Source organism: Diabrotica undecimpunctata, chromosome 3 (assembly GCF_040954645.1).
Source record: "Diabrotica undecimpunctata isolate CICGRU chromosome 3, icDiaUnde3, whole genome shotgun sequence".
Classification (NCBI taxonomy): Eukaryota; Metazoa; Arthropoda; class Insecta; order Coleoptera; family Chrysomelidae; genus Diabrotica; species Diabrotica undecimpunctata.
In genome coordinates, this window is record NC_092805.1 from 90,980,271 (window position 1) to 90,993,204 (window position 12,934).

The following is a 12,934-nucleotide window of genomic DNA, read 5'->3' on the forward strand; positions in this document are numbered from 1 at the left end:
GGTATATTACAAAAAACTAAATTATTTCAAAAATTGAATTTGAAGAGTGTAAATATTCCTAGAACCAGAAAAACAAGCGGACATTCAGAAGAGTTATCTTATGTAACCATTCATTGGCGATGAAGCCTTTGCTTTGAGGACAGATTTTATTAATCCGTACACACCAAGGCAATCACCGGCTAGTTCAAGTAAGATGATATACAATGATAAATTATCCAGGGCTAGAAGGATTATAGACTTTTTGGAATTTTGGCCGGAATATTCTACATTTTACATCGATCGCTTATAAATACCAATATACTGAATATTAACAAAATGGTTTTAGCATGTTGCGTACCTATTCCACAATTTTCTCAGGAAAAAATCAAGACAAACTTACAATTTACGTCAGCATTTTGATGAACCCTAGGTACGGAAATGTGCAACTGACTCGATAGTTTATTTCTCTATTCTTCTTCTTAGGGTGCCTGTCCATTCCGAATGTTGGCGATCGTTCTGGCTATGATGACTTTGTTGGTTGCTATACGAAATAGCTCTGTTGAGGTCTTTCTATACCATGCTCTCAGGTTAGCAAGCCAGGATATTCTTCTTCGTCCTTGGACCCTTTTTCCTTCAATTTTACCTTGCAAAATGCACTGAAGTAGCTCGTATCTGCCTTGATTTCTCATTATATGTCCCAAGTACTGCAGCTTACGGCTCTTCACGATGTTGACCAAATCCGCAGTTGTGTTCATTCTCAGCAGCACTTCTTCATTGGGGACTTTGTGTGTCCATGGTATCTTCAGGATCCTTCTGTATGACCATAGCCCAAAAGCCTGAAGTTTTGATAGAGTTTCCGCCTTCAATGTCCACGGTTCTACTCCGTACAGAAGCACTGTTGTCCCACGACTCATTGATTATAGTTCCCAAGTAGTTGTATTGTGAGACACGTTTAATTCTCATTTGGTTCACATACAGATTGGCTCTAGTTATGTTTTCCTTGCTGATGATCACTAGCTTGGTTTTGCTGGTGTTTATATCCAGTCCATATTTTCTACTTGTTTCCGTTATTTTGTTCATTAAGTTTTACAGCCCTTCTATGGTATTGGAAAACACTATTGTATCACCTGTATGAAATCATATATTTCTCTATAATTTACTGCAATCACACATACACTCTACACGGACGATGGCATCATCATAATCATCAATCTGTATGCGTCCACTGCTGGACATAGGTCTCCCTCAGCTCTTCATATATCTCTGTCTTGTGCGGCTTACATCCAACACGCTTCAGGTTGTCAGTCCATCTAGTTGGTGAAAGTCCTCTGCTCCGTATGGCTTCTTGCCTTGGTCTCCACTCTAAAATACGTTTTGTCTATCGGTTTTGTGATAATCTGGCGACGTGTCCTGCCCAATTCCATTTTGGCGACGCGATTTTTTCGATGGCGTCTGTTGTTTTTGTTCTACGACGTATTTCTTCGTTTGGGATTCGATCTCTCAGAGAAACACCCAACATCTGCGCTCCATAGCCCTCTGAGTCACGCGAATCTTTTTCACTACCTTTTTTGTGAGTGTTAATGTTTCCGCTCCATAAGTGAGTACAGGTAACACACATTGGTTAAAGATTCATTAACTCCTGGAGAGCTTCATAACTGTCAGCGAATACCACAGTGTCATACGCGTATCTGATGTTATTGATACATTCTCCGTTAATTCGAATTCGGGCTTCAACATTCTCTACTGCTTCTTGAAAGATTTCCTCAGAGTATATGTTAAACAGCAAGGGTGATAGTATACATTCCTGTCAGACCCCACGTTTGATTTTGATATCATCGGATTTTCCTGCCTCTGTACGTATAGACGATGTTTGATTCCAGTAAAGATTGCTAATAATTCTTAGATCACAGGTATTTATTCCAATATTTGTTAATATCTCATCAGCTTCGTATTTTACTGTATCAAACGCTTTATGGGAATATTGAAATAGCACTTGTATGCTAAAAAGAGCGTACCCACTGCGTTTCGAAAACCAAATTGTACGGTTGATTTTTTCTTCGAATAGTCTATATATCCTTTAATATATGATTTTTATGAATATGATATTTTATGAATGATTTTTAGAAATAAATTTAAAATGTGGCTCATTAAGCTGATGATGTGTAGCTCCTAACATTCATTCTATTATGTCATCGCTGATAAGCAGTAAAGTTATTCGACTCCAAGATTGTTACAAAAACACGTCATTTATATTTATCGCTCGCGTTCTACATTCCTAATTTTTTAACTTCATATCGAGGAAATCATAGGCTTGGGTGGTGATTTTAAATATTTTTATTTTGGGTACAGTTTTAAATAAAACACACATATAATTATCATGATAAATAAGTTTAATCAATATAATTGTTAATAATATAAGATAATTTAAATATAAGATATCTATAACAAATCTTCCAACCTAATATGTATTGTGTATAAGTTAACATGTAAAACCATGTGTTAAAATGTCTAAAATACAAGCAGAATAGGGGTAATGTAAAAAGGGGTTTGTGCTATTAGAGTTTTACCAACAACTATTAAACAAATAACTTGTAGTATTTAATATGTATCTATTTTAACCACTACGCTGAAAGAGTCAAAATATTAGGACATCGATCAGACCTACAGATCAAAAATTAATGGCAGACAAACAAAAAATAAACGAGGGATGACGAAATTTAAGTAATGGGCAATTGAAAGATATTATCTAACTACAGAGATATCATATAGTTACAAAAATTAGAAACATTGGTAGTAAAAGATTTGATTATTTGATCGAAGAGATCAACTGAAGTGAAAGTGATCCAAAATTAAGTCTTTTGGCATGAAAAGGGACCACAGAGGGGTAAAACCTAATTTAATACTGTTCTGGAAGCTATTTTCTTGTGGCATCTTAATGTAATTTAATATTTTTGTTGGGAATAAGCCAGAATTTAAGTTTAAAATAAGTTTATTTTTGTCGTTTCGATTTCCACTTCGGAAGTCATGATCAAAATATAAAACATTAATAAATTAAACGATCTTGTTTTTTGTTATTTGGTGAAAAATTCTTCTAACATATTAATTTTATCTGACACATTTATATTGATAATTCACACATCTATTATACATTTTAAAGTAGATGACTTTAAAATGATATTGTGAATATTGTTGAATTGCGTTCCTGGGACGACTTTATTGTAAGATAGTTTATTCGATTATATGAAATCAACTTAACTTAAGAATACCTGTCAGAAAAATTCATAGCATGTGATTGATTTTTAAAAAGACGACCACATACAATGATGACAATAAAATTCTTCTGTTAGTAATCCCATAATCAATCATGAGGAAAAAACCTCATACTATTCCGACATGGTAAGTATTTGGTCTTATATGTACTTTACACTCAATAAACACCAAACTCTGATTTTATATGTATGTTATATAAAAATATAAATGGTGTATCCTCGTCCTCGATATGTTTTTGACTTACTAATAGTAGTATTTTCCTTATTAACTTTTCCTTAACCGTCTACCCCGTATAACCCGTCTTTTAATGTGGGTAACCAGATCCTACTGCATACTGCCAAGTAATTTGCGACACAATAGGTCTCATTTAGCATAATTAGAACCGCTTCTTTGAATTCCACTCTTTTTAGCATCTCTTTCGTTTAGGACTACACTTGAACCGTTCCATTGAACCCTATGTTCAGTTTCCCATACGTGTTTACATATTTGAGATTTAACAAATTCTCTATTTTTAATATAAGATTGATGTTCACTTATTCTAACATTTAATGGTCTTGATGTTTCACATAAATAACAATAGTACCTAAGTAACAAAAAACAAAATTTGTTTAATTTATCAATGTTTTGTATATTGAGAACGATCTCCGAAGTAAAAATCGAAACGTCAAAAATAGACTTATTTTTAAACTTAAATTGTAGCTTACCTCAACAAAAATATTAAACCTAATTTAATATACATCAGATTGAACAGATAGCAAGAAAGAAATATTTATAAAGTATTGGAAAATCTTAATTTTTTCACTGCATTGATTTCTTTTGATAGATAATAGTGCCATGCTGTAATCTTTTTATTTATCGCTACTGCTCAATCGTTAGGATATAAGTCTAGAGCTGTTGTATTCATTTTATCGCTCTGTATCACGAAGGGGTAAGAATCAACCAAGTTTGAAAAATTGCTAATTGCTCTATATTATTAAGCTATGAATGTCTTTTACAACAGAACAGAAATTACCATTTCGTTGTCTCCTGTACAAAAACTTTCAGGCATGCCGTTTAAAATGATAGGCACTTCAGTCAAACAGAAATGTACTCAATACTTGTATTAATTAGGTTGCCTGACTATTATCAATTATTCTGTGAATACCCCAGTGCGACAGAGAAAACTGATGCAAAGCAGTCCCTGCATATCTTTCCAATGGGCCGGATTTTTTGACCACGTGATCTAAGAGACCAATGGGAAGGTCATGTGGTCGATAAATCCGGCCCATTAGAAAAAGATACAGTGACTGTAATGTATTGCAGCGATCAGTCTATTTGTATCATATGACTATGGGTTCTAAATAGGCTATTGGTGGTGGATGAGGTTATGTATTGGGAAGAATATGTTTTAATGGTCGCGTTGCCTTATTATATATAGAGACAGGTTGAAATAGTTGATAAATGTGCTTCTTGGTGTAATAAATGAAAGATTTATTTTTATAAAAGATAATTCCTCTCCCCACCCTGCGACAATTGTAAACGGAGGGATAAAATATCATGAAATAACGAGAATGCTCATCAGACATGCATTTTATTAAACATAAATGAGTCAAAATGACGAGGTAGTTTAACCAACAACCACACAAAACATTACAAAATTTGGTTAAGGAGTTTTAGGGGAGCTGCAATTTGGCGGCAGTTAAATGAGATCCAGTATCCACAACAAACATTAAATCATTTGGCAAGTAATTTGGACAGTTATCTATACCTCAGAACTTTTCAATTATTTTATAAGGAGCCTTCCAAATAGAGTAAGAGTTTTCAAGAGAAAAGTCTGCATTAAAAAGATCTGCAATATTTAATTTGGTGATATTTCTTTCCGTAAAATTTATTTAATTATTCATGTGGTACGGTAGGTAACAGAATACCAATTCAGTGAGTTTTTCTTATGTCAACATGATTTTTACTGACACATACAATTTAAACAGTCAACACTTAATGCCCAATTGTTGAGGAGTGTATATCTATTTGTATCTAAAGGGAATATTAAAAACATCGTAAATATATAGAATATTAAAACAGTGGCTTTGAAAATAAGAAAGGATTAGAATTTTTTATTTACTTTGTTACTTATTATAAATTTAAAAATTTTGAATATCTTATATTACCAAAAATGAAGATAATTACCGACACTACCAATTATAATCCACGAAAAGATCGTAGACAGATGTAATGAGGAAAGAAGAAAGATGTCGCGACAACGAAATTTAAAAGTGTTGTAATTTAAAGTTCCAATAATAGCGAAATGTATTTAAAAATAAAGGAAACAAGAAAAGTAATACCCAAATGTTTGGAGATGTTTTAAAAAAAGGAAGGAAAGTCCACATATATTAGGACATAACATGAAAGATTAAATATAAAAATAGTTGGGCAGGTTACGAGAAAAAAAGTATGAGTTAAGAAAATTGAGTTTAACCTTAAATTCAATATAGAGTTTAATAGATGGCGTATTGGAGAATGAATGGAGATAGATAGTCTATAAAATTTAATATGAGTACATAAGATCCGTACAAATATGGGAATATGTGGGAATATAGTAAAATATAACTAAAGAAATACATGGTTAAAATTAGGAAGAAACGCGTAAAGCAAATTAGATAAAAAAATTAGAATATAAAGAAAGATAAACGTTTTAGGTTTCTATTAAAGAAGGGTAAAACTTTTAAGTTTAATCTAGATAGAAAATGGTTTTAGAAAAAACATTTATGTATTTTTTAAATAACATTAAAATACATTTACTCCAAATGCATGCCACGAAACATCGACAATCACATTTTAAATAAACAATTAGACCTAAAGTAAAAAATAGATACAACGATTGTGTCGGTAAAGTAGGCCGTTACTTTACCCCCATCCTTCTTTTTTAATATAAAATATACCTATTCAGTCTTATTGTGTTTCATCTAAGTCGGAAGGAGGGTCTAGTGATGTATGCACGGTAATGCTGACACCTCTGTTGATGCTAACGGCAGGGTAAAACACTCCGTACAAGTCTCTGAATGCAACGCTTCCTTGAGGTTCTTCATTGACATAAAAAGATAGAGTGTGTTGTTCTAGATCTAGAAGGACGCCTACGGTAGAGCCGATTTGAATGCCTCCTTCGACTCTTTGTTCGTGAGCTCCTGCGTGTTGAAACCAAGAACGTTGATTGTCGATGTACATGGCCCAGCCTTTGTCGTCTTTACCTAAAAAAATTACATGTCTTATTGGTTTGTAATATTTACAGTACGTTAAGTTTTAAATTGGATATACAAATGGCAACACTGCGCGCCGTCGACTTTCCACGAATCTCCGTTACCTCGTCGCCAATAATTTTAATTTATTTTTGTCTATTTTTGTATAAGCACATGTCTGTTTATACGCCCACAGAAAAAGTTTAAATAAAAAAATGGTTTTATGGTGGTAATTCTGGACAACAGTGTGTAGATTTATTTTCTGTTTTTTTTTTGAGAGGAGACCAATTCCATGCGTACAGTCAGTTCATAATGTTGTTAAAAATTTTGAGAGTTGTGATTGCCGCAAAAATTGCAAAAAATGTCCCGTACAAGAAGTGTCGCCATAAAAAGTTAAGGAAAGAGAATACAGGAATACACAAATTTGTGAAACAATCGAGGTAGATTCAACACATTCAAGTAGAAGCGTTACTAAAGAGTTAGATGTTAGCAATGTTACTGTAACGAAAGAAAGTATGGAAAAAGCACGGTTACAGGAATTTTAAATGGTCGAAAACGCAGCTGCTATATCCAGACGACTACTTTCGAAGAATGGAGTTTTGTGAAACTCTAATAACGAAGGCTAATGATAAACCCAATTTTATTAAAAACATTTTATTTACTGATGAATCTTCTATTTTGTTAGTAGGGAGACACAATCCTTCTACTACGAGGTATTGGACGTGGGAAAATCAGCACAGAAGTCTTGTTTACCGAACTTAACGTGCTCAAAAAGTTAACGTCTGGACTATCATTTTAGGAGACCACATAATAGATCCATTTTTTATTGAGGGCAACTTGAATTGCAGAGTACACCTTCATTTGTTACAGAATCATGTTCTTCCCGCTATTCTCAATCTTCCCGATGAAAATCTGGAGAATGTTTGGTTGTTCATCAAGACGGCTGTTCACTTCACAACGCTCGAATAATTAGGGAGCACTTAAACAGTAATTTCCCGAATCGAATTATCAATGGAACAAGCGATATCAAGTAGCCTGCGCGATCTGCAGATCTTACACTCATGGACTTCTTTTTTGAGAACATTTAAAAAGCATCATCTACGATCATCCTGACGCTAGAACCCAAAATTTGGATGAACTAAAAAACCGAATAAGAGAAGTCTTAAATTTTGTTACAACAGAAAGTCTTACATCTGTCCGCAGAAGTTTTTATGACAGATTGGGATACTGTTCAACCGTAGAAGGTCAAATATTTGAACCATATTTGTAAGGAATAAAGAATTATTTCTTATTTTATTAGGAATTATTTTTTATTTTCAATAAGAGTATATTTTTTGTTTTTATCTTTTTAAATAAATGCGCTTTTATTTTTAATTCAACCACCAAAAAATTGTTCACATTATTAAAAACCGATACAAATGCACCGCCTTATAAAGGTCAGTGTATTTTTATCGAGTTTATGTTATAAGAAATGAACCGGGTGTACGTAAGGAAAACAAAAATCGACGTAGGAGATGCATATCCCATGCGCTGTTATGTTTTACTAAATGGTGTTCTCGTTTTCTATCTACAAGTCTAGGTGTTGCGGGAGATTGGAGAATTTACCTCGTACGAGGCAATGTTGCTGATTTTAGCTTTTTTGCAATATTTAATCCAAAACTTCAAGAAGTTGGGTCCTCTAAACCTTAGCGGTCGAAATAGATTATATAAGACGAAGCTCAAGAATATTAGGAATAGAAAGTAGAAGCAATAACTCGAAGTCAGGAAGTCAGAACTCGAGAGCATAAGAAACAATGGTCAACTGAATCGAAAAACGGTCCTTGACTAGGCTTGGGCATTTATTAAAAATGTCTATTCTCAATTAATGTATAAAAATATTTCGTTGGAGTTACCAGAAAAAAGAAAACCGCGTAGACCATGCACATCATGGAATCGGAATATTAGAAGAGCCATGAATGACAAAAATCTTCGAGAATAGGATGCCTTGGATAGAGATGGTTGGGGAAGGATAATGGGAATTCGGCAAGAGCTTTTAATGGTTAATGTGGTGAATTATCAGTTTTGTGGTCTGTTGTTAATTGGAAATAAAACTCTTTTTTGTTTCGTTATGTCACAATATTTCGCTAATTACGCACATAAAGAAAAAAATATTTTTATTCCCTAAAAACACCGCATACCTGATAATTCACCCCAAAATTATTTGGTTATGTTTCGGTGTCTATATATATATATATATATATATATATATATATATATATATATATATATATATATATATATATATATATATATACATCAACACTTAGTATACGTTATCGTAGCCCAGAAACCAGAAAACGATATTATTAAATCGTTTTAGTTCATGGCCACCAAAGTAGATGGCACCTCTGTACGCTAACCTCTGCAGTAGCAAAGATTTAGGAGACATTCGTTGGACTTTCCGAGTTTGAATTTTGTCTGTCGAAACAGGGATACTAATGACGTCATAACACTGTATTGATACCGATTGGAGCACGGGAAGTTAACCGAATTTGTCCTCCTAGGTCATATATATGGCTATTGAAATGAACAAGCGATAGCAGCTAATGAAATTGAAATAAAAATGATTTAATCTTTTGCATATATATATATATATATATATATATATATATATATATATATATATATATATATATATATGCAAAAGATTAAATCATTTTTATTTCAATTTCATATATATATATATATATATATATATATATATATATATATATATATATATATATGCAAAAGATTAAATCATTTTTATTTCAATTTCATTAGCTGCTATCGCTTGTTATATATATATATATATATATATATATATATATATATATATATATATATATATATATATATTGTTGCTATAAACCATTATAAATTTTAGATTTTTGGCAATTTCATTTTTCATCAGTTTTCGTATGTTTGGATTTCGTAGGTGCATCACGTACAAAATTTCATCAGGAAATATTTATACAAAAAGTAAAAAAATCAAACAAAAGCCTATGAACACACTGGAGATTGAAATTCGAGAATTCGAAAATTGAGAATCGAAATTTAATATTAATGATACTAAGCAATATAAAAAAAAATTGAATTTTATTCACTATACTAATGGAAGGATCAATATTGATATTCTATTCAAAAAAAATTTAATTCATATTTAATGCTCTGTAATCTCTCACAGTATGACCCTGAATAAAGCCGTTTCAAAAGTAATTTCTTACCTAACATTTTGTCTCTCGTCACGTCGATTCTTGCTACTCCAAAAGAGGGATCAGTGTCGGTATCATATTTCTCTATAGTAAACTCCCAGTAATGTAGCCCTCTACTAAATCCCAAGCTCCCTAGAGCTACTCGGTGCTCCCAACCTTCTCCTGTCACTCGTGTGTTGTTTTCCGAATACTGCAAACCTGGACCTGACAGGACTGGATCGAATGTAAACCACGCCACTAAAATCAGGGAGTTTTTATTAGTTTTTGATGTGTGAAATACTGCAAAATACGTAATTGATTGGAAAATAAAATATACTTTAATAGCAGATTTTACGCACACTTTCTGAGCTTTATCAGTTCTATGGGAATTATCTAGATATTATAAGGATGTATGAGCTATGTCAATATTTGACATAATGTACCATGGTAGGTACATTCATAGATTTTTTTTATTTATTGGTTACAGTAAGTTATTTTACAGAGTTAAGACTAAAAAAAAGTTTACAAAAGTATAAAAAAACCAAATGATAAAAAGACATAACTGTAAAAATCACATAATGAAATGAATGACAAAAAGACAAGAAATCATAACTGAGAATACAAAATTGCTTATTGACAGCTGAAATAAATAGAGAAATGAGTTATAAATGGAAAAATAGTAATATTAAAGCCATAAAACATTAATCGAACAAACTAATTTGAGAGTTATTTGTAAAAACCGTTTGGTCGCTAATTTCGATAAATTACAATCGAAAATGGAAAGAGAAAGTACAATAAATTGTAACCATGTGCATGACCTCCGTCCCGTTAGCGCTCCGTACATACGCACTCCCACCAAAAGTTCCTCTTCCATCGACGCGCTCTAGAGGAGATGGAAAGCCTGCGACGATCTAAAAGAGAGAATTAAGTTCCTCTAGAGTACTGATCTAGTGGGAACTCCGCTGGGCCTCTGGATGCTGACTGGTGGCCAACCGTCCGGAGTTCTGTTAGAGTGTTGATCTGATAAGAACTCCACTGGTCCTAGGGTATTGACTGAAGGACAACGGCTTCTGCTAGAATGTTGATCTGTTGGCAGTTCCGTACCCGGTCTTGGAGTATTAATCTGAGATAGATCTGTTCTTTCCCTTCGCTAAGTATTGATTAGTCGCTTTCTGCTTCTCGCCGGACCGAGTATTGATCGGCCCGTCCCATCTCTATTCCTTTGACTGGTCCTTTCCCGCCTTCGCCGCGTGTGTATTAACACGCCGTAATTGCCGTTTAAATTTTATGATATTAATTGTATTTTATTTTCGCAGGTATTAAACAGTTGATCAACGAGCTGTGCATCCAGGTCGTAGCCGTAGGATTTGCAGTTTATTTTTATTGGTTTGAACATAACTTTATTTTGTTATTTATTTGTTCCAAATATATTTTTATTTTAATTAAAACCTGCGTTTTACTCAGTCACAAATTGACTCCCGAGCAGAAATAGAAATGCTTCTTCGTCCAGCAACGACAGACACAGACTCAGTAACGGGTGCCATGATAGGTCGTGGATATACCACCTGTCCAAAGCGGAATTACGGCAGAAAGCTGAAAAGTTCGGCTGAAATTTTGAAAGAACCGTCAAACATTTAGGATAAAAAAAAGGAATTTCTTTTAATAATAGCAGAGATCTGACAAAAACCGTATAAGACTGGAATAGGAACCGAATCCGAAAAAGAACCGAACCCGAATAAGAACCGAATAGGAATAGAATCCAAAGAAGAACCGAAAAAGAACCTAACTCGAATATCAACCGAATGAGCCCCGATTATGAACCAAATCGAATAGGAACGGCATGGTAGCAGGCCAGTTAAGAATTGCGACAACTGTTTGCCGAATAGCGCAAAAATGCTGGTCTGGCTAAGTTCAACTAGCACGCTATGTTAGAAACTATAAATAAATGCCTGCAGTATAAACCGTCGCAGATGCAGCCAGCAGGAAGATATGACTATCCGCTATAGAAAAGCCTTAGCACAGTGTACCAATTGAGTTAGTGGGACCACGAACAAGATTTACAAAGGAGAGCATCTTTTGACAGTCATCCAAGAGCAGTTTACGATGTAGGCTATCGTTTAACCATACCGTGGATGAGATCATGCCGTTGTAGGCTTCACGCTACAAAGGCTTCGGCTAGTGCTGAAGATTATACTTCTACTCGTTGAACGCGTATACTGCCAGAATCTTCTTCAGACAGCGTCGCGACCCTGAAACTTTGATTATAAGCTACTTTCGTCTTTCTATCATACACCATACTCAAAAGGTAAGTGATTTCTTTGTAGAGACATAAGTCTTACCAAATGTTTTCTTTTTTTCAATCCACGACTAATTTTATCCACAATCACATATTGCATATTTTCGTATTATTATAATTATTAAACCAGCGACCTCAATGTTTTCTACAATGTTTTCTACAATCATAAAACTAAGAAAAATACATTAAGGTTGCTATATATTTTATTAGTACAATTCTTAGTTGTATATATTTTTGTTAAGAAAAAGAAAACCAAAAATGATAACGACCATTTTTTCAAGTAATTAAATGAGAAGTTCAAAATTATGTTTTACTTCATCAAATAACCTGATAGTTTTGATTTAATTCATAGTTGTTTATTAGTATGCTTTAAAAATACTGTGTTTTATTATGTGTCTACATCATTTAATTAAGAGTAACAGACATTCAACAAATAATTTGGATTATGAGAGATATATGCAGCTGTGGAGTATTCAAAAGTATTATACACATGTTGATAAATATTCCTATGCCACAAGATAATTATTTTATTGAACTGAGCCTCATTAAATAAATAGCAAAAAAGAATAGATATGAATCAAAATTATTCCACAACTTACTTAAAAAAAACACCCCATTAGTTCCGTCTACCTTAATATACCCAGCCATAATATAATAGATTGGTTCGTTAACGTTTATAGATCTATTAATTGAGAGGACTATAAAAAAAATGATTAATATACTCTAATAATCGAAATAATCAAAATCATGTTCAGATGTATATAAGTATCACTTATGGTACATATCAAAAATTATAGAAGGTCAAACAGAAAGAAGCTTAAAAAATAGACAACAAAACAGTTGTCAACAGTAAAACTAACTCAACATATATGCCAACTATTTGGTTACAGAAGGCCATGAATTCAACCATAAATTTCAAATTTTGCATTAACAACAAAAAATTAAGAGCATAGAAAACAAATACA

General features: G+C 33.1%; 2 protein-coding genes across 3 annotated transcripts in view; one reads left to right on the top strand and one right to left on the bottom strand.

Annotated features, from left to right (window-relative positions):
• LOC140437046 (uncharacterized) overlaps positions 1–11,011 on the top strand; it is a 126,873-nt gene extending 115,862 nt beyond the window's left edge. Inside the window, exon 6 of the mRNA XM_072526283.1 lies at positions 10,990–11,011. Coding sequence (XP_072382384.1) covers positions 10,990–10,996 — 7 coding nt within the window. The 3' untranslated portion in view covers positions 10,997–11,011. The remainder of the gene's footprint in view (positions 1–10,989) is intronic.
• The window catches only part of Trim9 (E3 ubiquitin-protein ligase Trim9), a 396,351-nt gene continuing 388,268 nt past the window's right edge, over positions 4,852–12,934 (bottom strand). For both annotated transcript variants that reach the window (XM_072526279.1, XM_072526278.1), the window contains exons 7-8: positions 9,707–9,931; positions 4,852–6,473 (exon numbers count right to left, since the gene is read on the bottom strand). In XM_072526279.1, the coding sequence (XP_072382380.1) occupies positions 6,178–6,473; positions 9,707–9,931 (521 nt within the window). In that variant the 3' untranslated portion in view covers positions 4,852–6,177. The remainder of the gene's footprint in view (positions 6,474–9,706; positions 9,932–12,934) is intronic.